The following is a 27,732-nucleotide window of genomic DNA, read 5'->3' on the forward strand; positions in this document are numbered from 1 at the left end:
GGTTAAATAAAGCTTCTGCCAGTCCAGCAGTAGTGTGTTGTGGCTCTCTGATCTCACAGCAGCAGGAACCCCGTGAGGAGAAACAGAAGGGGCTTCATGAAGGCTGCGATCCCTTCGACACTCACTGATGGAGCTCCTGAATGAGAGTGACATGAAGACTCAATGCAAACACCTCCACTGAGAGCCTTTAAAATCTAAGGAAACCTAATTTTCTTAGTATGAGTGAAGGGGTCCCACATTAACACAATTTTTCTGCCCAATTTAGAACAGATTTGGTTATTTTACACGAGAGAATTCTGAATTCTGAGAATTTGTATTTTCATCTGTGCCCCTCTCACTGGTGTGAGGTTGGTGGTGCTCACACACCAATCAGGATTTAGAGTTGTATCAATCAAAATGTGATGAAGTTTGCTGGAAATGCAGGGCAACCATGGCATGTTAACTCAACTGGCATATTTTTTGTTGTTATCCAAAAATTCAAGCCTTCTGGTTAAATATATATCATTATGCTCATTATATTCTTGTGCTGGGAAATCCAACTCCACCTACTAAAGTTAACTTATTACTCTCATTCCTATCACTGAGGCATGGATTAGTCAGGTTGGACATATATGTTAACAGTATGACAGTAAAGGGATTTTAAGATGCACTTAAACACTAAAGAATATGTGAATTTACAGCAGTGTACACTTATCTTCTTACCTGAGTCTTCAGGGGTTTGAGTTTGAGTTTGGGTTTGATCACGAGATCCCGCCTTGCCTGATTGAAGAGCCTCCCGTTTCTCTTTGCTCAGGGCAGCTAGCTGTTCACTGGTTACCATTGCAGTGTTGTCAGGTCCAAGAGCCTGAAGCTGTTCAACAGAGAGAGCCTAGAGGGAAACAGGAAGTTGCACAGAGGTCAGGAGGAGGAAGAAGTTCTGATATCCTGTAAATGTAGAGTATTGATACTATACTACAAATAAAAATTCTTTACTTTACAAGAAAATAAAACTTTAAGACATTAGTTCCACACAAAAATGACTATAAAAGGGAGATTTTCAGATCACTGAACAATTTATCATAATATAATATAAAAAAATAAAAACAAATAAACCCAAAAAATGTAACATAAATGTAGCATTAAACAGAAATACTCAAGTTAAGTACAAATACTTCTATTTAAGTACAGTACTTGAGTTACTGTGGTTAGTTACTTTCCACTTCCGGATTTGACTCAGAGCTAATAGAAGATGGAAGGAAAGAACAAAGAGAAAGTTACTTACCGCAAAGTTTCTTGGTGGTATGAGAGGGATGCACGACTCGCTGATAAATGAGAAGACAGACTTGTCTAAAGACTTCAACTCAGTCGCATTCAACCCAGCTGGGGGAGACAGAAATAGATGTTCAGTATTTTTGTGAGAAGCTGCTGAGGAAAGGCAAATAACGTGAATTAAAACTAGTTTCTGCACCAGTACTTTCAAGAAATACTACAATAAGGTTTGGTTTCTTGCAGAGAGCATCGAGCAGAGGGGATTATCTAACCAATGATGTTCTTCAGCTCAGACACTTGTGCTGTAGTCCAGGTTTTGGGATCTCCAAACACAGACACAGCAAGACTTTTAAACTGCTCCATGACCTTGTAGGAGCACTGCACATCCAGATCCACAACAGCGTCCCTGTGACACACATGAACACACACACATTACGTAGTTGTCACGTTCTGCAGCTCATAACGAAGTCAAAAGAATTGATCGTACTCTCCGTATACCCACGTTTGAAAGAAATCTCTGTCTTACTCTTACCCTCTACTAAAACTATTTAAGTATTCAGAATGATTTATTAGTATTAATATGGACATCAGTACAGCGGCCCTGAGAGGCAAAAGAGAAAAAAACATTTCTGATGATCTATTTTCTAATTCACATCTAAATTGTAATAAAAATCCATGTTTACTACTTAAAGCAACATTATGCAACTTTTTACCTCAGAAATCATTTTAAAGGTACAGTGTCTTGTAATAGTGTTAATGGTGTCTCTGTCTCAGCCACTCCTCCCCCCCATCACTTGTTTCTGCACTATGTAACTTCAGTTACATACTGTACATGTGCAGTTTTGCAGTTAGCACCTACATTACATCTGACAAATTATTACAGACCTGGGATTTGTATTTGCGACAGTGGTGTTGCACTGGTGGAAAAAAATGTTTTGCCAGGATAAACTTTCTTAGTTTCTTATTTTTTTTCTTTCTTCTTTTTTCTTTCTTTCTTTTTTATTTGTGAAACAGATGGAAACAAATAAAGTTTTGCCAGGTGAAAAAAAAGTTGCTTGAATATTTACTGTTTTCATCTTTGAAAACAGCTGAAAAAAGTTTTGCTGGTTTTTACCAGTGTAAGTGTTTGTGTGGGTTGGACTAATTTGTGAATATCACAAGCAGAAAGTGGTGACATAAATAAAATCACAGGTGAGTTCTGTATGGAGCACGCACGTAAAGGCGTCCATGTCTAGCTGTTCGATCTCGCTGGAGTTCAGGCCACAGATGAACCGGCCTAGTGCCACCATATCCGCAGCATCCAGCTGCTCCGCTGTCAGGTTGTTATATTTAGAGAAACCCTTCCACACCGACTCCATCTGTTCAGACAGGTTATCTTGATTAGTGAACGTCATGATAATAATGTATAACAGTCATGAGCACTTGAAGATGTTTTTATTACATCACCTTGGACTCATTCCAGCGACAGCGAGCAATGTTCTCCAGAGCCTCAGATGTGAAGGGAAGCATCTCCAGGTCTGTGTCAGAGAAGCCCTGAGTTATACACCCCATCTCCACCACGTTAGTCTCAGTCATCTCTGACACTGGGCCCAAGAGCTGCAAGAACAGAATCAGAAAATGACTGTGCTGGTGCTTGATATCTGTTGGTCACCATTCTGTTTGTTAATAAGGGACTGTATGAAGAGTATTGGCTAAAGGAGGAAGTCAATATTTCAGTCGTCCCATGAGCTGCTCAGAGCTGAGTTGAGTTTCTTTTTTTTATCTGCAATTTTCATTGGTCAAAAAGACAGTGGCTGGAATGTTTGGGATCCCATTGTCTTACTTGGTAAGGCAGCTGCCAGGCTTTAAGCTATGTGCTTTTTGCTGAACACACAGTTGCTGAACTAATCAGCATACTTTGAGGAACCAACCAGCAGCTACGGGTGTAGTTTAGATGTGAGGACCAGCGAGAGCAGCGAATGTTTTTTTTGTTTTTCAGAACAGAAAAAATAAAATATGTTGGAATGAGAGATAATTATATATTGATTTTCTTTTCAGTGCCTCTACGCTACCTTAGTTGCTTTTTCACTGAGTACGGCCAGTTGGTCTGCCCTGTAGTTATCGACGCTAGCGAGTGTTTCTATTGTTCCACGGAAGGTTTGGTCTGACATTCGATTCAGCTCTTCAGGTGTCCATTGGACGTTGTACATTTCCAATTCTTCAATCAGCTCCACAGTCGGTACTTTAGCATTTATAGTGCTGCTGCCACTGTTGGCTGTGAGAGACAGGAGAGACACACATAGCAAGTGAGAAATAGAGACGTACAGTAGAGTACAGTTCAGTAGTATCACTAACCAAGATTTAAAAATCAACAGCACTCAAGGATTTCTCTGCCACACCTGCTCTCTTTTTGCGTGCTTCATTGGATGTGGTGGTGTTGGTGGTGGTGGTGGTGATGAGATCAAACATTTTCTTTCTCAGTGCGGCAGAGATGCGTTTCAGGCGCGGCATCAAGAAAAAGAGAATGTCTTTCATCCGAGGCTGACAGAGAGAATGGAAAATAAACAAAAACATCATGAGAAATTCAAACATGAACCATGGCCTCTTCACGTTGACTGGAACAGTCAAACACAGGACATCAAGTGCTGCATCCCTGTCCAGACGACCTGCGAAGACAGAAAAATACAAACCTCATTTGGCAGAGCAGATGTGGCACTATCATCCAAAAGGAGGAGAGGAGACAGATCTTCCATGGTCTCAGTTGACCAGCCAGATGGATCCCTGCAGATGATGAAAAATAAAAATCTGTTAGAATCATACTTTCTCTGCAGTAACCCCAGCATCCAGCGGAGAACTGTCCTACCCAAAAGTCTCTTTGACCAGCTCAATTAGATCCGTCCAGTTGCGTCGAGGATTGTGGCGGTGCTGAGCCATGGCCTGGAGGCTGGCGTTGAGGACATCGGGGGCCATTTGGCGGAGTTGGGAAACATTAAACTCACACAAGAGCGGTCCAAAGCTGTCCACCTCCTCAGTGGTCAGGCTGGATATGTTTCCCCCCTACAAATTCACAGGAAAAATCTCAGGTTGCTGTTGCACAGAAAAGACTTACTATGCGATAATACTGTGTACAGAGCAGTAGGTGCAGGTTGGTGACAATTTAAAGTGAAATGAATAAATAATACAAAAATGTGACGGATGATGCTTCCATACAGAGCTCACTGAACTTTTTGGTTTGTCAGACTAGGACAGTCTATGCCAATCTTTGCTGCTCTAACAGCATATGGTGGCTTAACACCTTACTGAGATAATTTATGTTGTCTTTTCCTTTAATTTGTCACCTGTCTATATCCTTGTGTGTGCATATCATTTACCAGGCAAGACAGGATTTTATTGGCGAGTGCGCTGCGAGAACGACGGTCACGAAGAGGTAACAAGTACACGTTGGCCTTTTCCATCTTGTTGAGGAAGATTTGACACACGGAGTCGGGCAAATCCTTCAACTTCTCAGGACTGGGAGACAGGGATAGAGAGCTGTTAAATCTTATTATAGAACTTTTTAAAGTACATGATTAAGTGAGATAGAGAATGGATTGTTTGTTTACGGCAGGAAAGGAAGTAACAGTGAGGGAATCTCATTCATCTCCTCCTCAGTGATGGTTTTGAAAAAGTCAGCCCTCTTTTTCTCTAAAGTTGCAAAAAGCTTTTTGGCAAGACACAATGCCTGAAAACATATATTTGTTATCAGTTAGAATACTCATCTACACATCTTTTATTTACCTGCATGAAATAGTGTATGCATACATACCAGCCGTCTGGAGAGCCACCGTGGATCGTCTGTTAGGTTCTGAGTCACATTTTGAACTTCACTGTCTGGTACTTGGTTAATCATTTCACAGGTTACACCCTGAGCAAGTGATCGTAGCCCCCTGGGTTGGCCAATAATGTTTTAAATGTAAAGCATGTAAAGCAACAGCAGACAATGTACAAGACCATGTACATTACTGAAACTCCACAAAATATAATACACATAATGAGAGTTTTGAGTGTTAATCTTTCATTATCTAACAAGTTAATATATGCGTATATGTATGCATTTGTCTTTATATATATTGGAGACATTTTTAAGATTTGAAACCAACTTTGAAACTGTTTTGTTTGCAACTGTATATCTCACCTAATCTTAAACAGCTTTCCCTCCTGCATCTTTTCGACCAAGCAAAGTGCCTGAAAAGAAAAGACCAAAACAGAAAGAAACATGGCACCATTAGTTAACAATTATGAAAGACGAATACATGGAAAACAGTAATAATTTGCATCAAAAGAGGTCCGATGATTCAGAGTGCATTAAGAATGTAAGATCATAATAAAATGTGTCAATAGCGTCAGCCTGTCAGCAGACAAGAGGTATTCAGGGACATTACCTGTGACTGACTCCAGGTTTTATTATTTAGTTCGTCTGAAAAGGTGATGTTTGCTTTGGCCAGGTATCTCAGAGGAACACTGCGAAGCATATCGCCATCCAACTTCAGCACCCAGTCGAGGGTTTTCACATCCTTACGCAGCTGCAGGGAAACATTCAATAATTTTTAAAATGATGTTCTCAGTGTATATAACAGATAACAAAAAATATTTTTTATATGAGATTGAGATTTGAGATCCAAAGGACAGTAACTCATCAGAGTCATAATTGGTCTTAATCAATATAGACTTAGCCTCTTTTTCCTGACTCTCTCTCTTTACTCACCCCCTTCAGCATGGCCTTCAGCTGACACTTGCTCATCTGCTTCAGGGGCTCTGTGTCATTCAGGATCATCTGGGCTTTTATACGCTTTAGGACACAGCATGGCAAACCTCGTAGTACTGGCTGAAGGTCCATCAGTTTCATATCTGATACCTCTCCACACTGAGGGAAAGTAGAATGAGATATAGTGAGAGGGATAGCATGACAGAGACAAGCTTTCAGCAGCCCTGCAGGCTTACCTTTGTTCTTCCAAGCAGTTGCTTGACCACGGCACGCTGCTGGGCCACTGTCAGATCGAGACTTTTGAACAATTTGAGATCATCCCAAGAGATACGGGGCAGATCTTTGGGAGACAACGCCCGGACACTTTTGCCCAGCTCAAGTAGAGTTTTAGCAGTGTTGGACTTTGACATCATAAGCTTGGTAAGGTACTTCTTCATCTTAAGTGAGGGCAGCAGAGGGCAGAAAGACAAAAAGCAAGCAAACAATTACAAAAAATCATGAAATCTGTTACTTCTGCCCTGCTGAGGGCTTACACAGGTGAGAGTTTGGGTAAGCGAGTGATACCTTTTTGATTCCAGGGTTGTTGACGTCATTGCAGGCGTTAAGCTGAGGCAGGAGTTTCCTGCCGAGTTCAGCAGTCACGTTTGGAGGCTTTTTTAAATGACAGACGAGTGTGCCAAGTCTGAGGAGTTTCACAGGCAAAAATGTATGAATTATTCGATTCTTAAAATTGAATCAGCTCTCTACAATATCATATCATTTGTGTAAGTACTTATCATTTTATTCATTTGAATGTATTTTTTCTTTCTCTTATAACGACTATCTGTAACAATGCTTTCTCATCTGGTTAGATTTTTCCTCACAAAACCCCCAGACAGAGGTGAGAGGTTCAGTGTAAACAGAGATGGGCATGAATAGATCAAAAAGTATCTTGTTACAAATTACAAACACTTGCTCATCATGCATCAAAATAAAATGAGAATGAGAAAATTCGATTCAGTTAAAGGTGCACTATGTAGTTTGGGGGAATACATTTTAATCAGATGAGAAAGATCTTTACTGACTGATTGTTTATGCTCAAGCAAACAAACAACAAACTCTCGTTTTCAGGACTGAATAAACTGAACAAACAACACAATTTTCCTACTGTTTCACGTTGGTTATATTTGGTGGACCCTGCCACCTTTCTAGCTTCAAACAGTGTTCTGGGGACCTTATTTTCCTCTGAGAACAGCTTGTTTATTAAATTATGGAAAAAATAAATATTTCTGAGTTTGCATTATTACCTCATTAATATTGTGAATATTAAAATTCTGAGTTTTCTTTTGAACAGTTTGACCTGGGGATTCAAAATGTTACTTATTTGAGAATAAAATGACTTATTGAATCATGTACTTTGCAGATTTCAAATATACAAATACAAGCTCTTGAACTATTTTGTAACAAATTACATGCTATTATTTTCTGCCCAGCAAAATACAAATTTACAAAATACTCAAAATTAATATTTTAATACATTTAATTGAAATACTGTCCATCTGTGAGGGTGAGTAAACAGTGAGTGGAAAACAATGAGACATTGTTAGGAAATGATATGACACATGTGACAAATCCAGACCTTTTATGCACTGACGTACACACATTCACATGTAAATACACACCTTTCCAGATTCTCTTCAAACTCCTTTGGACTTAAGGACTCTTGTATTTTTCGGAGAAACCTCTTGGCCAGGCTGGGCTTCATCTCAGAGTCCTTTCTGAAGGCAGATTTGAGCTTGCCTGAGCGGAAGCATTCAAGCAGCTAAAAAGGAAAGTGATAGAGACAAACCAACAGAGCAAATGAATTATATGCTGTTTCTAGTTTAATTGGCTCTTTATGCTCTTTTGCAGACACCTCTCACCTCTTCTTTGGGAGAAGAATCAACATCGTTTGCTTTTAACTGTACGAGGTATTGTCCAATCATGTCCATCGCCTCACAGTTCAGCCACTTCTCAGAAGCTCTGCAGGGCCGCATTTGCTCTATAGAATTAATTAAGCTGTTACAAGTCCCATTCATACTTCACAGGAAAGTGACAACAGAAAAGAGACATTAAATGCATTAAGGTTTTATGGGTAAGGTTTGAGTGTTTGTTGTGCAGATACACATGTACTATTAAGTATCACCAGTGCTGGAGACCGAGCACACACATTTGCAAAATATGTGGCTTGCAAAATATGAGCACCACATACACAGGTAACAATTGCGGTGTTTCTGTGACGCACGTTTATTAGTGGCTATTTTGTTGTTAAATGAAATGACTCTCCATATGCTTTGCATGATTTCCATATGAGAGGCTGCTTTTTGCTCGTCTACTTCCCGTTCCTTCTCCTGGTTCTTTCTTCCCCTGTTACGTTCATCAAGTTTGCTTTAAGTTACCTGCTTAGTTCACTCTTTCCTCCCCACTTTATTTTTCTCTGCAGCCTCTTCATCTTTCAAGTGTTTCACCTCTACTTCCTCCTGTCTTTTCTACCTTCTCTTCCCTCTTTCTTTCTTCTTTCTGTTAAACATAGTATAAATTCATCTGTTTTCTAGCTAATGGTGAATGATGAGAGAACAATGTGTGATTTTATGGTAGAAAGTTTTTTTCTGACTTGAATTTCTTACTTAATCTCGAGTCAGATGATGGCTTCATTGTACAGTTGAAGATATTCTGGGCGATCTGCTGTTTTATCCAATCTGCAACCTTTTTCCTTTTGTTTTCAGACATGCGTTCACGCTCCTCCTGCATCACCTTCATCCTGGAACCAACGACCAATTTTTCAATTTTAAGAAAAGCTATCTGAGAGACAGTGGAGGAAGCATTTTATTAAATTTATACTCACATTTTTTTCACTTTTTGGCGAGTTGCTATGAGTGGAAGCTTCATTTCTGAAGGAGGCATATCCTCCAGTGCCGGTTTGGCAGCCCACAGCAGTTCGTCATAGTCGTCTGAGTCCATGTTGTCTTCACTCTGTGTGGTCAAAGTCCTCCAGGACAGAAAGGCTACAAATGCACGCATGTAACACGCAGATGCCACCTGAAGGAATTAGAGAGATCGCAGGAATAATTAGACTTTCAGAAAGCAGCATTAGTTAATGGATTATGTTTTCTTTTCTTAAGATCTTGGCAGTAGAAGGGAATACAGACCGAAGAGTTCCTCATCAGTTTAATCATGGTTAGAAGATCAGTGCAATTCCACATCTTGTTTGGGTAAAAGAAAAACAGAGAAAATAGGCAATTAATGTGTGCTGGGTGAGAGATTTAAAACAAACAGTGAATAAACATGGCCGTCACCCATTAAGATGACAGTATTAATAGCGAATAATGACTGCATTTTCTTTATGTGAAGAAATCTAATGTGATTTAAGTGATCAACCATGTGTGTATTCACACCTTTTTATCATCCATGGGGACTCCACTGAGTGTGTTTTTGACAGAATTGACTGAATCCAAGGCTTTCATAAAAGCAGAAAGGTAGGTGTTCGATTGGTCGGCGTTTCTGTCCATCATAGGCGAGTCACTGAGAGAGTAGAAATTATTTTAAATATTAGATGTTCTGTTTTATTTGTTCATTCATTTAATACATGCTGCACAGTGCGCCAACAGTCCTCCACTGTGGGCCGCTGAGCAGCTCTACTGAACCAACTGGGGTTTAACAGTCAGGATTGTTTCGTCAATAACTGATCCCTGATCTCCTCGCATTTTTGCAGCATGGACCAGATAAATGTCAAAAAAGGCAACAAAATGTTTGTACGAGTTTAGGGGAATATATAAATCATGTTACTTTAATCTCTTTAGGAAATCATTCGAACACACAACAGAGACACACTAAGAGAGATACCTGCTATTGAAGACAGTTCTCAGCAGCGGCATCTTTGGCAACGGGTATCCTGTAACATATCAACCCTCCATATTTATATGGTGCACGGTTGAAACACATCAGAGCTGGTCTGCGTATTTGCCAATGTTGTTCATTTAAAGCATGTGAACATTATACATAAAAAATAAAAGTATAATATGGGACCTTTAATTAAAAAAAAAAGTGCATTGAGAATTTGCTCACCCTTATCCTGGCACTTTCTCATCTGATAAAACAAACAAACAAACAAACAATATGTCATCAGATGTTTAGGGTAAGATATTTAATTGTTTCAAATCTCTGTATGTAGTTAGAAAACATTCAAAATAAATGTGAACAACAATTACGTATGGGGTTCTCTATATACTGTTTAGACAATATATAAACAAGATTATTAAATGGATGGTAGCAGTGTAAAATATTAAAATGGGATCCGATTGTGACAGTCATGGTGTAGAATAGACTGGCGCAAGCAGCTAGTGATGCTAGTTGCTTGTAATGTATCTGCTTTAGTCATTTATGACATAAGAACGACTTTATTAAAAGAAAATCTTTTCAAAACTATTGGAAAATTGACTGAAGTTAAGTAGAAAATTGTGATAAAGGACAGAGAAAACTGAACTATGTTGGAATTGAAAATGTGTAGAACTTAAAAGATGTTATTCTGCATACTACTTAGATGAGAATCTCATTCAAAGCAAACAAGTATACAGGAATTTACATACCAGTTTTTTGGCCATGTCTTTGAAATCAGGTTTATTTCCAGGCCTTGTATAAGGGTTCTTACCTGAACAGGTGTTATAATAGAAAATTAATGAATAATCATAAAAAGACACATTTACAGTGTGTACACATTAAACATTTAAAGAGGAGATGATGCATGTGATGACGTTGATGCTTACCCATGGCTGCACAGGCCACAATGAGGAGAAGGACCAATGTTCCTCCTTTTGGAGCCATGGTGAAAAGACTTGCCTGCCTGCCTGTTGAACATTAAGGCATAATTCAAAGTGTGTATTAATACCAACACATATTACGAGTGATGTGGATATAGATGTGCATTGTTTTCAATGATTTTCTTTCCATAATAGAAAAAAGTTCTCTGCAGCGTGCAGGGATTTTGTCATTATGACTTTAGTTGTTATGGAACCTCTCTCTCTTGTGATCATACTTCCCTAGTTACTGCCTTTGTTACTCATCCTGTGGGAGGCTCTATAGACTTTGGAGGATAACACGCAATGATAAACAGGTTTGGTAATGTACATGATGTACTGTGGAACATTTTGTCAGCCTCTCTTCTTGTCCTCCATCACCTCTGCACGAACAACTTTACACCCTTCATTCCATCTCTCATAACATTTGCATGTAACTATTTTGCCTTTATTCAATTTGTTTACTTCCCTTGGATTTGACTTCTCATTTAAATATGCCAAATCTAATACGGGTACAAATAAAAACAATAACAGAATAAGTTACTTTTTAACTATGTTTTCTACTTTTACAAGTTACTTTAATAACACATTGTCCCAAGATGTTGAATAGTCTTGCGTAAAGTCAGACAGTATCTTACTCCATAACTGAATTATTTGCTTTTTACATAAAGCATTTAGAAACATAAAACTTTAAAACACACAAAAATACATATGTGTTATTCTGGTACATGTTTCGACGATGACACTGCAACGACAAGATTTCATACCTGAAACTATAGACACATCACAAAAGCCTGAAAAATAAATAAGTTATTGATTTAGGCACAAATTAGTGTTTACTCACAGAATCTGCAGCTGCTCCCTGGTTGATTCTATGAGCAAAGCAAACACGAGAACAAAGTGAAGATGTGCGTGCTGTTCCTCTTCCCTTCTCACACTGGGATGAGTTGGATGGGTGGTTACCTGTCCTCGATATTAAGAACAGCTCGGTTTGTGTGTGTGTGTGAGTGTGAGTGTGTGAATGAGAGAGAGAGAGAGAGAGAGAGAGAGAGAGAGAGAGCGAGAGAGGGTTGCGAATCTCAAATGATGTCTGAAGCATTCTGATAAATATTTTCAAACCACGAACCCAGAGAGTAAACTTTATTCTAATCTTTTCAAAAATCAGACGCAGATTTGGAAATCTGATTCAGTGATACACAATGCTGAGCTCACAATAGATCACAAAGGAATGAGTTTTGATTGGATGAGCAGTTGTTTATTTTAAGGTTCTGTATACAAAGGATTTCATGATTTTTCCCCAGATCCATTATTTGAAACGACAGCTGAAGAAATTGGATGTGCAAATAAAATCCACGCACCACAACCCATTACACACCTGCATGTTACACCAGCAAAACAAACCAACAAACAAATGAAGATAGCCGCAGAGTAAAGAGCTCTATTCATGCTCTCCCCGGAGAGAGATAGTAAACAAGACAACAGCTTTTGAATACATGGCGCCAACAATGAAGTAGACAAAGGTGCAGTTCATGTAATGGCTGCCAGATGCTCAGACCAGTCTCCAAGATAAAATGTTGGCAGTTAATATGTCTGCCATACCATATAGACATTTTTACAAAACGTATCATATCATGCCCACATTACATGTTTAAGACCTGTCTGTCATATCAAGAGGTAGAGTCAACATTTGTAAGAGTGAAAGTATTGGATATTTTTGACAAGGGACCACAGTGACATCTGATTGATTGATTTGGATATTTTTAAGGAGACCTTGGGACAATTTCCAGCTGTGTGTTTTTAACAAGACCTCAGGGCATCTCCTGCTGTGTTTGTGGCAACCAAAGCAGGTATTTTAAGCCAAGACTTGATCTTTTCCTAACCCTATACAAGTGTTTTTTGTGCCCAAACCTAAGTGGACCATAAGCACATCGTTGTCACAACATAAAATTGAAAAGCCAAACCTCAAGAAACATAAAGTTGCAACAAAAAGAAACATAAAGTTTCAGCATATCCGTGCTTTTGCAGAGATATTACCGACCTTTATTATGGCAATTGGACTGAGATACTACATGCAACATGTACAGTAAAGAGTTAAACAGGTAAACTAGACAATTATAGCCAGCAGACTTTCTGAACAAGATATAAAGTTCTCATTCTCATTCATGACATTTCCGTTTCTATAAATGTGTGTCTGAGTCTGAAAGTTTCATTATCAAGTCTAATTCTATAAATTTATAGTTTTTATTTTTTAAACACAAATATGAATTTAACTTACCAAGGGCACAAAAATGAATAAATATTCTATATTATAAAAATAGGAAAAGAAAAAGATCACCAGCTCCATTCTTCAATAGTTCCCAATCATGCTGGTGATGTGACAAAGAGCATGCAGTACTGTATGATCAATAACCACAGGACATCCTCTTCTCATTAACCTTTAATCACATTCATGATATTGGTATTAAACTATTAACTGACTTCCTTGATATCAATCTGTTGTTATGAGAATAATATATAGAGTCCATGGATGTGTTGTTCTGTACAGAAAAAGACATACAGGAAAGGCACCATGCTGAGTGTTGGGTGTGTTTCACTCCATGTTACTGTTTTCTTCCATTTTGGAGCTAATAACCGCATGAAGGTTTGCTTTGGCGAAGTGATCTGAAATTGACAATTGACACACATTAGTGGGTGAGATTACACTTTTGTAGGATCACCATTAGTTAGTACCTGAGCAACAACTACTCTTCCTGAGGTTTTAAAGAATAAGGCCAGTTTATTTAATTTTTTTAAGTTTTTCTTTTTGTTGTCAAATCCAATCAAAGGACAAAAATCGACAATGCATAAGTCATCTCTCATATTCTATAAAGTCATTCCCTGTCAGTGGAATTATGCCACAATCCCATTTGGTTCTAGTATATTTTATAAAATCTTTAAAATTGTATCATAAAGTTTTATCTTTAAATAAGACTCAGTAAATTCCCCCAAAAGTTATGTACTTCAGTTTTTTGCAACAATTACAAGAGTCAATAGTGCATTTGTTCTAGACTATTTTCATCTATTTTCAACACCTTTGATGCACTTTTTGATGTCAGTGTGTAGCTCATTGATATGTTGTCAGTTTGTTGTTAGTAGGCACAGAAACATAAACTGTATCAGATTTTGGGCTACACACACATTACTCGTTAGTAGGATCAATTGGTGTTTGGTTTTGGCGTTTTCATTATATATTTTTTGGACACTATGTGTGGACAACTCACCTGCTGCAAACTCACGGACGTCATCAGGCCTTCTGAGAAGTACATCTCTGTTGGAGGAGGAAAGACATGTAAATATGCAACCACAGTATGATGTCTATCACACTGACATTGCTGTGCTGTATGGTCACCTTTTGAGTATTTTTTTAATTTTATGTATCTTAATTCATCTGATCCTAATGGATTTTATTAGGTTTTTATTCGCTTACTATTTTGAAGTGTCATTCTAGTGCTTTTCTTCGTCTATGTAATGTAATGATGACATAAAATCAGCTTACATTTTATTGGAGTTAACTGTAACTAATGTTGGCGCCACTGTTGCAAAGACAACTGGATCGTTTACATTCTTCTCAGAATGGTAAATAACAACAACACAGGACAAAACATGAGTTTATTCAATCATTTAGTCTGTAATAGAAATGGATCGTCAGTTAACCTTGCTCTTCCTGAGTGACAACCTGCCTGGTGGCAGACAAAATTGTATCGTGATAGTGAGGTTTATAGGGAATCAGTGTAAACGCTGACGGTTTCATTATTTTATATCCATTAAGTGTTGAAGCAGAAAACTTGTTTATTGCCAGTTTAAGCACCATATTCTTAAATGAAATTTAAGGATGGTTGGCTTCATCCAACAAACAAAGTAGTCAAATGTTTATCTAATATGTTTTATACAGTTAAATAGTTTTTTTCAAAGCAGGTTAATTACTTTCGAAAGAGTCTTAAAAATGACTCAACAGGTGGATGCATTTTCAAACAAGAAGACAATCACATATATGAAACTCTCAATTTTTTGTGGAAACAGTCCAGAATATGGGCTGGTAACAGTCTTTAACCATAATAATGAATGGTTTGGTTCACGAATACAGGCAAATTCAGACCTTTTGTCATCCAAGAAATTACTGAATAAAAGCAAGACAAGCTCAAGGTCACCAGCCAAACTTTATCCAAAATCCAGCAGTGTTAAGTTACATCTATACTCTGGAATAGTTTGCCTGAAGACATTTGACTATCAAACTCAGCTTGAATTGCGTTTCAAACATATTTGCATAAAGCTTAATTTAATCAGGCTTTAATCAGAAAATATTTAAAGCACATTTTTTAAGCCTTGTTTTGTTTTGTATTTGACATGTTGATATCTCTATTTAACACATTTTAATCATATATTGTCATGTTTTTGTCACACATGTAGTCTGAATGCAGTAATTTAACTACTGCTAACTATATCTTATTCACTTTAGGTCGCCTATATTGCTGGTTTATTTTATCATATCTAGTATCAAATAAAACTAGCATTGAAAATGAGGTTACACAGTTTCACTAATATTAGAAGGATGTTTACAGAGATCCATTTACATTAAGAAAGGCTGGCCTTGTCCTGTAGTTACTCAATGGGATTTGTTTGAGCTCATATAAAGAAATGAGACAGAGCTTCTTCTTCAGGTAAACAGGAGCATGTTCTTGTCGTCTCAGTCTCCGACAGACTAACTAGAAACACCCTGAACAAAGTTATCTTACAGTTACGCTAATCTGCTGACTGATTCTTCAACAACTTACCTTAAAAAGTCGCCTATCAATGCGTCTACTTCTGGATGCGACCTCAAATACGTCTCGTTGTCGATTCTTGTCTTGATCTTGCAATCAAAAGACACTTTTATTCACTTCAGGCTGGCTAATACAAAGAAGCTAAACAAGTGAAGCTGCAGTTTGTGGCTAGCTAATACAGCGTTAGCTTTGTAGCTTGGTAACTAGTTACCTTAAACTGTCGCAGTTTCTCTTGCTGCTCGGCGCTTAACACGCCGACGTCCAGTTTCACCAAACCGTCTCTTCCAGCCATCGTTTCTCTACAAATGTTGGACCAATTGTTTTTTCTGTAGTGTTTTCTGTTAGTCCAGATAAGTCAGAAAATGTTTGTAGCCATATCACGGAGAGAAAAACGGTCACCTGTTACTGACAGACTCTACACCTGTTGCTATGGAAACGTCCTCCAGCGACTAACGGCTGCGTCCGCGAGGTGGCAGCAGAGGACAGGATGTAAAAGATTTTTTTTATTTATTTATTTATTTATTTATTTATTTATTTTATTTAATTATTTTATTTATTTATTTTATTTATTTATTTATTTTATTTGCATTTCTTTTTTATTTGTATAACTTTTTATTTGTATATTTTTTTTTCATTTTTAGGTATTTTTTATTTTTAGTTCTTTTTTATTTTTATTCATTTCTGTATTTATTTATTTTTTATTTATATTTATTTATTTGTATATATTTTTTTGTTTTGTTGCTATTTTTTGTGAATATTAAGGCCCTTTTTCTCAAAGTTGACAACTTTCTGTCACGTGACACTTTCATCGCTCATCAACTTTTCTAATACCAAACATCACATGCCACATACACAGCTCAAAATTTTTCTTTTGTGTTCTGTGAATATTTTTGGTCACCAAAAATAATGTGACACATTTCATTTGACTTTTATTGCATATCCATGCACATATATGCATCTATATACTAACTAACTAAATACTAACTAATTTGATTGGTGTATAACTACCCAAATCCAACTTTATAAGGTTTTTCCTGATGAATCTTGAATCCCTTTCTGGAGGCCGTGTAACAGGTGAAATGTTTAATTTAGCTGTTTTATATTGTCATAGCAAACTATTTAAAAATCCCAGCATGCCTGGATCAAGCTGCTAGAATGAGCTGCTGGGCCTGCTCCTTTCACTCTTTGCAATGTGTGCAGTTTTTCCATGCTTTCTATACTATAATACCATGTGGCCTCATATCTACTGAGTGGAAATCTGATTTTATTCAATTAATTTAATAAATATTCAACATATAAGCACAAAACTCAGATAATGATGGTCTTAAAACTATATTTCAGCAAAGACCCTCATCAAGGCAAAGCCTCAAGATCATGCAATAAAGCAGGATCAACCTTAAGGCCTGCGTCATATCGGCTGATATTGTGCTTTAACAGTAAATGTTCCTGAACAATTGGAGTTCTGGGGCCTCCTGGCAGCTGCACACACAGCTGCCAGGAGGCCCCTGGCAGAAGCACAATCCTTTTCAAACTTGCTTGTAAAGAATATGATGAAACTGAGAGGGCAGGATGTAAGTGATATATTTTATAAACCTTAACAAAGTTATATACAAACAGAACATGAGGTGGTATCATAGGCCTTTCATTAGGCCGACGTGTAATCTACAGTTTATTAACACACTTTAAATTGACACAGACATACGAGAGAGAGTGTAAAGGCTGCTCTTAAGAAAAAATACAACAACAAACAGTCTTTTAGAGGTATTTTAGGCATTAGATAGAGTTAGAGAGATAGAACACAAGACGGTCTGTACAAGCTGTGCCTGAGTTTGCTTACTGGAGAAACAAAAACTTTTTGGCTGGCTATGAAGTGAAAAACAACAATCCAACAACACAAAGACGTTAAAAGCTCTGCCTTATTCCTCTTTCTGCGTGGTCATCACTGCTGCTGGAGGAAGAAATAACTTGTGTTGTTGAAGTGCATGGCTTCAGTCCTCTCGTTCAGACACTGCTCCTCTTCATTTTCTTCTTCTCCTTCTTTCACTTCGCCCGGTGGGGGCTCTTTGTAAAGAGGAGGGCTAAAAGTCACCAAAGCCTGCGCTTCTGGAGCTGTTGGGGCAGAGGGCGGAGGCTGAGGCTGAGGTGAGTCACCACACTGGGTGAAGACACTCAGGCTGTGGAGTTTAGACATAAATCTCTCTTTGTGTCTGAAATGACCAAAAAGAGAAGTTGGGTGAAGTCATTTGCTGAGGTTTGAAATCTGGCATGCATCCACATGCAATTATTTAATACACGTCATAATGTTTGTTGTACATAGGGTTGGGTAGCAAGGGATTACATGTAATGGGTAATCAGATTACAAAAATAAGTATTCATGACCATATTATAGTAACATTAAAGGGATTACTTGATGACATTTTTGATTACATCTTTTTTTAAATTATTAAATTGTTTTTTATGATAAGAAACACTCAACACAAATATACTTCCAGACTTCAGCAACACCACCTTAGAGTTTACAGGTGTAATTGTTTTTAAAAAAAATTTTAAAAAATTATGATGATGTATGGATAATGGAGTTTTAATTACTATATCAACGTGGAAAATGGAAGAACATTTTGAGTAAGTGCTCCTCTTGAATTACAAGAGCAAAGTCCTCCATGTGACCTTTGGTTAAAAACAACAAAATGTACACCAAAAAAAAACAAAAAAAAACACTATTCCACATGTTGTACAACACACACAGCATAGCTGTAGTGTGTGCCTTTACTGTTTATGTTCGATAATATATTTATATTCAAGAGTAATTTCATTTGCCTGAGTGTAAATGCTGCATATGCAAAATCCATTGTGTTTGCATCGGAAATATTTTGAGATGTTAATAATAAATAAAATAATATTTGTGCTGCCATTCCTTGTGTTATATTTTCAATCTTTGATTCTTAAGTAAATAAAAGGTATTCAGATTAGACTACTTTTTTTGTAATCCAATGGATTATATTACTAATTTCAAAAATGCCATGCAATTTGTGTTCAGCAAAGTAATGTGACCCAGCCATGGTTGTACAGCAGGAAAAAAGACATGCAAAAATATATCTAATGTGCACATGTCACTACCTGAATATGTAGGCAGCCAAAATGATTAACAAGAGAGCAAAGGACCCAGAAATCCACAGGACGTGAGCTGACACCTCGTTTGAGTTTGAAGGAAGTGCAGGAGGAGCTGCAGTAAAGAGAGGAATGAAACCCTTATAAAGATCAGTACATCCATGAAAGTATATATTTGGATGTGTGTGTGTGTGTGTGTGTGTGTGTGTGTATGAGAGAGAGAGAGAGACAGAGAGAGATAGGTGTGTTGAGCCATGTTTCCTGTGGCTTGTTTCGTTGTTGAGCCTCAGTTATTATGATGACATGTCTTCCTGTTAAAACCCAGTGGGGCAGAGGGGATTTTCAACACTAACAACATTTGAGAGTTCCCTCTTTCTCTCTTGTTCTTTTGTCCCATCTCTCTCACATACACAAACCTCATTAACCAAGATATTTTACTGTCTGACAGCTATCTTACATGTGCCATCCATCACAGGGTAATCGCCAGAGCTCTCCACGTCTGGGTAGACTGGATACTGTAAGTGAGAGACGAGACAGCGTTAGATACTGGAGGTTGGGAAACAAAAAAAAAAGAGAGAGAATTAATGATTTTCTCATAAACAACAACATTGAGACTATTTGAAAAGGAGAACGCTGGTTATATGGTTACATGGTTACATCATGTAGGTGTAAGGGCTATCAGAAAATCTATCAGAGAATGAATGAATGATGAATGGGATTGAAATGTTGTCTTAAACTGAAGTATGGACTAAGTGTGCGGGCGCTAACCTCTTGTCATGCACACATTGAGACTCTTACCATTGTTGTAGTTGCTGCTGGAGCTGTGGAGAGAGACATCCAGACAAAGGACATGTTATCAAAGGAAAAAAGATACTGCTGCATTATCTAGGCCATTTGACATAGATGGATTCTTTTACGCCTCTTTCAAACCATCTGTCATCTGTGAGAAGTTAGTTAGAACTGAAGGAGCCTCTTGGATGACAGGTGAAACTGAAACAAGCCCCGTTGCCTACGATATTGCACTTAGAGACTCAAGAAAACTTAAAAGGTAACATTAAAATGTGTTTACAGGTGTTGGGGAGTACTAATGCATATGTGAAAAATGTAGTATAAAGCCTCCAGAGGAAGCTGCTTGTAATCTGATAAATTCCTTCAAGTGATGACACTCAGTGGCTAAGTTGCATTGTGGGTAATGTCGGCATAAGGTTTTGAAAAAGCAGGTCACTGGTACGGCATTGTACTCCTATAAAACTGTTGGACCCATTACCCGCAATGCAACTTAGTCACTGATTACATGCAACTTCCTCTGAAAGCATTTATACTACTTGTTTCCCATATGCTGTAGTCATACCCAAGACCTGTAAACACACTTTAATGTGTCAGATTGGTGGAGTTACCCTTTAAGAGGTTGCATGATCAGCAAGACAGGATCAAGAAAAGACTGTTACTCAATTCCTGTTTATTTCAGTGTAATCTTTGCTCTTTTTTCTAGTGAATTATTTGATGATAGTTTTACTTCCTCAAGCCTCTTTAAATGAAAAAGAACATTTCTCTTCATTTGAACCGGTCACAGCAAGACTTGCACAACCAGTACCAAGGGGCAACAAACACACATTACTTTGTTTTAAACCGGTCCCACCATAATGTCTTCTGAGTTCAAGCTTTAAATTTCTTTTTAAAAGGACTGTGAAGAACCATATGGAACACAATATTCTGTTAATGTTACTGATACAACTGTCTCGAATGTGAAACAAGTGCAGGGAAATTATATTATATTTATATTCATTGATAACAGCTCTGTGAGTGACCACTTGTGATCAGATCTCACCTCCCCACCTAGCCAATATTGGTTACTTTTTACTGTATTAGTAAACTTTTGACATGTTTGCCGTCAATTACATGTCTTCTTTCAGAAACGTAGTGTGAATGGTGAAATCCGCTGAAACAGTGCGTTTCAAACAGCTGCTAAATGTTGCCAGGTAAGACTATCTTAAGCAGACAGGCTGGTACAGCGGCGCCAAGCAAACCACTATTGTATGTATTGCATTTAATGTCAAATTTACAAGAAGACACAGATGATTTAGAATTTGTTTTATCCGTTTTTTTGAAGTTTTTTATATTTCTTCTCACTCAACAACTCTCAATATTGTCTCATATGTTAATCCCTGGGAATGCCTGGGATATTGCAGTCACTGGTTTAAAATCAGTTGAAACAGACTCACAAGAAAGCAAATAAGCGTATTTCCCAAATAATCCCCAAATATATATTTTTAAAAAAAACTTTCAAATAATATATAAAGTGTTAAAGAGAGAGATATATTATCAGGCAAACGCGAAAGATATATAGATTATAGATAGATTTGCATGAAAAAGGTTTCACTTTCAGGTCAAAATTAGCATTTGTCACTTTCATATTCAATGGGGTATATTTAATTTTGCACAGATCATCAGGATATGTGGATATGTTCATTTAAAATACTGTGTGCATGCTGTGCACAATGAGTTAACTTATTCAGGAAGAAACAGAAACTCAACTGGACGGGGTAAATGTACATATGGGAGGATGTTCTTGTACACAGCCTCTTTGGAAAACCTAATCATACGGGAAGGAAACAGGAGTCCTGCCTCCTCCAGTTGTCATGACTACTTTTGTCTGTGTCCACAGTGGATAATATCAAGTTCAGTGATCTACTGGTCCACTTAATTAACATCACTTCCATGTCTTTAAAACCATAAGGCAACATTTTCTGGCTGCTGGCCCCTGAGCGAGAGGAAATATCAGTAAATCTAACTTTGAGCTGGCTTTTTTTGTGTTAGTGTGTGTGTGTGTGTGTGTGTGTGTGTGTGTGTGTGTGTATTTACCTGTCCAACTGGTGGCATAGACAGGCTTACTCCAACTGCTCCACATGCCATCATATTGCTCCTTAGTTCTGAGCTGTATCATGTACTCAACACCAGGCATCGCGTCAGTGATAATTTCAGAGCGTTTGTTCTGAATCTCATGTACCTACATAGACACACATCATCACCAGAGTGTTTTATTGCACTGAACTACTGAGCTGTGAAAACTAAACACACAGTGTGACAGGCTCAAAAACATGGATACCCAGCAGCTTGTCTCCCAGCACGCACCTGCTCCTGATTAAACGGCGACTTGTGTGGCCTGTATTTAATCTCATGGATTAGTTCATAAAAGTTGTCTGCAGACTTCCAGGAGGTCGGGAGACTCCACACGACCTTCAACCTCGTCTCCTGTCCTTCCATCTGCCGGACTGTCACATTTGCCGGAGGGTCGGGCTTTACTGAGGGTGCAGGAAGGAGTATAGTGAGTGATTTATTTACCTTCAGAGATGTGGACGGATCTGAAAATGACTTTTTATATTTTCAGTATAGCTGTTTTAGTTTTTCTGCCTGTCATTACTTATTATTCCATATTTTGATGGAGTTATTTACAATAATACAATTCACTGTCATACTTTTTGAAGAGGTTTAATAAATTGCAGATAATATCGTTGTTAGTCAGGTAATAATACCTTGTCTTTTCTCTTTATAATGCTGAGTACTGCATGTACAACTGTAGTGTTTCAGCTGGGGAAAAAGTGACTTGACTTGAAACTTGCTTGAGACTTAGACCGGATGACATGAGTCACATTACAAACACACGCACACTTACCTATGGACAGGGGATGGAACTCCAGCAGGTCGCTGGTGGCGTTGCCTGCGAAGCTCGTAACACACAGGAAGGCCATGTGAGTCTCTCTCCGCTCTTCCTCGTTGTGGTCCAGGGCGCACCAACAGCGGGACTTCAGAGACAAGTACGAGCACTGCCTGCGAATGAATGGCTGTGCACTGTTGACACAGGAAAAGAGCCTTGTCACTTACACAAAGATGAATAACATGAAGACAAAAATACCAGTTTATGCTATATTGTGTTATAAAGTATTTTCTACCATCTTCACACTATGTATAAATGATTAATTGGGGATTTCTAGTTGTAGTGTGTGTGCTTACTTTTTACTGAGTAAGAGGGAACAGTCAGGCCTGACAGTGTTGGGCTTCTGAGGTGTCGACTCACAGCGAATCTTGCTGCTGGGTGACTTTTTGTAGCAGTTCAGGCTGGGTTTCCCTGGAGGATCTGACACGTACAGGTCATCAGCCACAACATTAAAAGGAATAACAGGCAAACTGAATAATTACTGATTATAATCCAGTGATCTGCTGGGAGGCCTTGGGTCCTGGCATTCCTGTGGATACTACTTGACACGAACGACCCACCCAAACAATGTTGTACACTTACTGTATGCTGTGTTCCAGCCAAGGTCGGGGGTTGGAATTTCCTTGTGGAAATGTACAACTTCTCAACTCCAAGTGTTCCAGGTGTACAACAACAAAAAGGTAACAAAAAATGTACCCGACCGTAACAAAATGATGTCTCCTTTGCAAGTGTACACACAATATAACTATAATGTTGCAGCCTCCTTGCTTATATAAATGAAATAGGAGGTTAAATTACATACATATTTATTTTACGGGACTTTAAATCCTGAAAATGTATCGCAATATTCCATTACCACGCCTGATATAGATACTGTAGTCTACAAATACACCCTATCCCCTTCCCATGGGTGCTGCCATTGTTGTGTGACATCAGACAATTTATTTTTCTTATAGATTAAACAGTCAATCATTTTCGGATTAGCTGTTTTAAGAATAATGCCAAATGCCCATAAAACTGTGCCAGGTTCCAACATAGCATTTTTGAATATTTTTGTGACACATCACTTATAACATCAATCATCCAAAACGTCTTCGTTGAGACTCACCTGCTACGATCACTTTCAAGGAGAACCTCTCCCTGCCTCTGCGGAAACACGTGTACGTCCCAGAGTCTGTCAGTCTCACTGAGGACAGAGACAGTGAAGCTCCACTCCTATCAAATGTAATTCCTCCCCGGTCTCTGTCTCCTTTTCCCAAGGTCCTCTTGTTCAACTTCCACTGAGACCTTATGCCCCTTGTTACCCTGCTTCCTTCCTCTTCCTCCCCTTCCTCTTCCTCATAATCCACGCCATCCGTCTTTGCAGTGTTTAGCAGTCTGCGCGCACTGGTTGGCTGGCCCATGTGAGCCGTGGGCGAAGCTGTGTATCCTGTATCTGTATGTCTGAGGCTTCTGTTGTCTCCTGCCTCAGTCGGGTTAGCGTGATACCATTGACCTACTGCATTCTCCGTAGTATGTGTGTCACTTTTCAGCTGAACTCCACGGCTGGTTATGATGTTTACAGTGGTTGGGGTTGCAGCTGAAGAACTGCCTCTCCTGTTGGCGTTTGAGCCGTTTCTGACCTTTACTCCATCCACCGCCACATGGCCGCTGCAGGTCAGGACCAACTCACTACCAGGAGATAAAACCAACGCACCAGAGGGAGGGTCTGCACAAAAAAACAATAACATCAGTTACAGACTTAAAGGAACAGTTCACCCAAAAATGGAAATTCAGTCCACTCTCCCGCATGCTGATGAAAAATCTGGGGAAGTTCGTGGTCCATTTCTGGAGCTTCACAGCAAAACAGCATTGCAGCATTCTCCTAAACAACTGTAGTAGGTGGGGAGTCTTGTTATTTTCACATTATGGTCCAGTTTGTGCACCTACTTCAGACGGGGTGCAAGCTAACGCTTAGCTACAGTGAAGATTTTGGCTTAACAAAGGGTGTAAATAACGTCTTTTCCAAATCAATTTGGGATCTTGGAGTGGGCAGAGACTTGGATTACAACACACACGCTGTATGGAGCCATTTAACTTTTTTTCCCGGTTATTTATTTACATTTTGAAACAAGTCTCCATCTACTTCAGTTGGTTACGAGAATGCTGCGACTCTGTTTTGCTGTGAAGCTCCAGAAATGATTTGTGGACAGCGAAACTTCACCTGATTTTTATCAGCATGTGGTTAGATAAAGACTAAATGTTCATTTTTGGGTGAACTTATCCTTTCCTTATATTCCTTGTATGTGCTGGTAGTTTTGACTTTACTGTACATTCATACTGTATTTGGTGCAAAATGACAAGCTTTGCCTTGAGTATTGGTTGCGGTCGACTAGACACAGCACAGATAGGATACCACGTTGCATGGCTAAAATTACCACCTCCTTCTAAACTTCCTCTTTTAATATGTCCCTCGCCTTCTCTCTTTCTTTTTCTGTCCTAAAACTTGCCCCCCTCTGTGTCATGTCTCCTTTATTTACATATGTGACGTTCCCTCATTATTCAGATTTTCTGATACAGCTCAAAACTCAGTCGTGACTTGAGACATGCCTGAGCTGTATTTGTGTTTAGAGCCTCCTGTTTGGACTTGACTGGCACTTGACATCAGAAGTCCATTAATCATGTGAAACACACATTCTCCCCCTTTCTCTCACTGAACCTTTTATTGCGGAGGAATTAGATACAGAAAGCAGAAGCTCTACAGCTGATGAGTGATGATTTAAAGTTTTATACATTGACTTATTCGTACTTATTTTAAAAATTGAATTTTCCTGTGCATAAAGAATTGGGACAATTAAAAGGCAGAATCTTTTTTTGCATTGAGTTAAAAGGAGTTGTTTCAAAGCGTCATAACTCCCTCCAGCAGTTTTAGTCCAGTACAACAAACACAACCAAGGTTAAAAACACACGTATAGTACGTTCTGATTGGAGAGAAACAGCTCGTACAAACAGGAGTAGCTATCCAAACACGCTGCCAATGACACCAACATTTAGAGAAAATAATTCAGCCCTGTGTCCAGGCTGAACTTCATGACAGAAGCAAGAGAATGACCAACTTTAAGACAAACTTAAAAATTGTAAATATACAGTTTATAGCTTGGGGACAGGATGAAAAATATATCCACAAAATTTTACAAAACAGCTGTTTCAAAGTGACACAAAATGACAAGACAAATCATTTAAATCAGTGTTTTGTGTTTAATAAGAAAATCATACAGAAGTTTTTTGGTTAGGGTTAGTATCCTGTGGTGGGATGTAACTAAATACATTTACTCAAGTACTGTACTTTAGTACAAATTGAAGGTACTTGAGTGTTTTCTTTTAATGCTATTTTCCTACTTTACCACATTTAAGGACGGAAACATTATATCTAATAATTTTTTACTGCACCACACTTTATTTTTAATAGTTTTGTACTATTGGTTGGACAAAACAAGCAGTGTGAAGATAAGATAAGATAAGATAAGATAAGATGTACCTTTATGGTCCCCCGTAGTTGAAATTCTATTTATTTATTTATTTATTTATTATGGACTACTTATTATGTACAAATTTTTTATAGGTTATCTTTATATGTGTAAACAAAAGTTTTGTTTGTATTTAATATGCAATGACAATAAATTATCTATCTATCTGACACAGCAGAACAGGGGAAAAAGTAGCAGTGCAAAAGTAGACATGTACTAAAAAAACAAATAAAATAAAAATAGACTCAAAATGAATTATATAAAATAGAATAAAATTGCTATACACATTAGATGGATCTGTGAAGATCTGGAGGGTGCCCCATACAAATAACTAAAAGTTAGTTTCACCTCAACTAACGGTGAAATCCTGCTTTTGTTTTGATGCTTAAGTAATAATAATAATATCAATAATTAGTTTAACAGGCACAGGGAGGGACCATGTGTCTGCATTGAGTACTTTCACTTTTCCTGATTATACTTCACTGATTTTACTGAACATTTTCAATGCAGAACTTTCACTTTTGTAACAGAGTATTTTTACAGTGCAAAGTGAATGTAAGTAAAACATCTGAACACAGTGCTCAAACTGCAAACACGTCAGTCACTGTCACAGTTTCATCAGTTGCTGTGATTCATCTTCAATCAGAAAAATGAGAACATCTGAGTCACTCCTGTGGGTGACAGAAAGCGAAGAAAAACACCTCCAACTTGCTTTTAAACTTGTTTAAGCGTGTTTTGACCTCTCCTCAGCTGTCAGTAACTGAGCAGACTGGCTCACATGACTGGACAAATTAAATGTATTTTGGGATCTTACCTTTTCTGAGGCAGGTCCCGTCGAAAATGCTGCCGACCGCTGAGGCGCACAGAGCACACAGCAGAGGGAGAAAAATCCGCATTTTTGCGCATGAATCTCCCTTTACCGAGTCCTCCGACACGCATGGGCGTCAGGTGGAGGTTGTTGTGAGTCCCATCAAAGTTTTCACACGGACAAGTAGTCCTCCTCCACACAGATACCGGCTTCCTCTGGTTGCGGCAGACTGTTGTACGTATGACCCGTTATTGTGAAATCCCAGCTCTCTTCCCCTTGTTCAGCCCGTTACACAGAGGAAATCCTCCTCAGCGTCAAAACAAAACCCCCATGGAGATGAATATAGAAGTGCTAATTTCATATTCATCTCTCAAACATCACACTCGGTGCACAGTATGGTCTAATTCCAAGGGTGGAATGTAACTAATTACATTTACTCAAGTCCTGTACTTGAGTACAATTTTGAGGTACATGTACTTTATTTGAGTATCTCCATTTTCTGCGTCCGCTCCACCACATTTTGGAGATAAATATTCTACATTTTTACTCCATTACATGTCTTTAATAACTTTAGTTACTAGTTACTTTGCAGATTACAAGCTGCATCAGAGCCAAAGTAGCACATGTTCAAAACTAAAGTGGCATTCAGTAGAGCACGTCCCCACGCCAAGGCCCTGTAGTCCCCTTTAATTCAATCAAGACTAATTCAATATAACATAAAACATTTAAATCCGCTACATCTGGATTTTTTATTTGGACTCGCATCAAATTGATACTATTTTATTTTTTTCATCGAGATCCATATTCCTAAGAAATTAGTGAAAATGTAGAGAATCACCCGTTTGAAGAATGTCGAAGAACATGAGAAAAAGTTTCCTGGATTCGTCCCTTTAGACAAAATGAATAAATGAATAGGCCAATGGGTTCCAGATTGCCAAACATCCCACGTTTGAAGAAATGCAGAGAAAGTGCCCTTTTGATGCCCCTATGGGAGACATGATAAAGTCACACTTC

At 38.3% G+C, this 27,732-nt stretch overlaps 3 protein-coding genes across 3 annotated transcripts; all 3 read right to left on the reverse strand.

Moving 5' to 3' along the window:
* Positions 1-53: 53 nt before the first annotated feature.
* Positions 54-9,192, reverse strand: otoa (otoancorin). Its single transcript, XM_073484624.1, has 23 exons — positions 9,139-9,192; positions 8,835-9,028; positions 8,617-8,750; positions 7,873-7,991; positions 7,633-7,772; positions 6,536-6,653; positions 6,208-6,408; positions 5,972-6,130; positions 5,649-5,789; positions 5,402-5,451; positions 5,033-5,153; positions 4,830-4,948; positions 4,599-4,737; positions 4,091-4,284; positions 3,918-4,008; positions 3,627-3,768; positions 3,300-3,502; positions 2,695-2,844; positions 2,464-2,606; positions 1,521-1,654; positions 1,262-1,359; positions 703-868; positions 54-136 (listed from the first exon to the last, which is right to left on the reverse strand). The coding sequence occupies exons 1-23, from the start codon at positions 9,190-9,192 to the stop codon at positions 54-56; spliced, it is 3,093 nt and encodes a 1,030-aa protein (XP_073340725.1).
* A 3,585-nt stretch (positions 9,193-12,777) lies between these two features.
* Positions 12,778-15,968, reverse strand: LOC141011684 (RIIa domain-containing protein 1). Its single transcript, XM_073484924.1, has 4 exons — positions 15,793-15,968; positions 15,594-15,670; positions 14,043-14,089; positions 12,778-13,443 (listed from the first exon to the last, which is right to left on the reverse strand). Exons 1-4 carry the CDS (start codon positions 15,871-15,873, stop codon positions 13,373-13,375), a joined length of 276 nt encoding a protein of 91 aa, XP_073341025.1. The 5' UTR covers positions 15,874-15,968; the 3' UTR covers positions 12,778-13,372.
* Positions 15,969-17,146: 1,178 nt separating this feature from the next.
* Positions 17,147-26,971, reverse strand: il6r (interleukin 6 receptor). Its single transcript, XM_073484922.1, has 10 exons — positions 26,725-26,971; positions 23,513-24,112; positions 22,701-22,824; positions 22,363-22,538; positions 21,822-21,991; positions 21,552-21,696; positions 19,488-19,510; positions 19,147-19,204; positions 18,699-18,804; positions 17,147-17,788 (listed from the first exon to the last, which is right to left on the reverse strand). The coding sequence occupies exons 1-10, from the start codon at positions 26,804-26,806 to the stop codon at positions 17,521-17,523; spliced, it is 1,752 nt and encodes a 583-aa protein (XP_073341023.1). The 5' UTR covers positions 26,807-26,971; the 3' UTR covers positions 17,147-17,520.
* Between the last annotated feature and the right edge of the window lie 761 nt (positions 26,972-27,732).

The sequence above is a fragment of the Pagrus major genome, chromosome 17 (genome assembly GCF_040436345.1).
Source record: "Pagrus major chromosome 17, Pma_NU_1.0".
Lineage (NCBI taxonomy): Eukaryota > Metazoa > Chordata > Actinopteri > Spariformes > Sparidae > Pagrus > Pagrus major.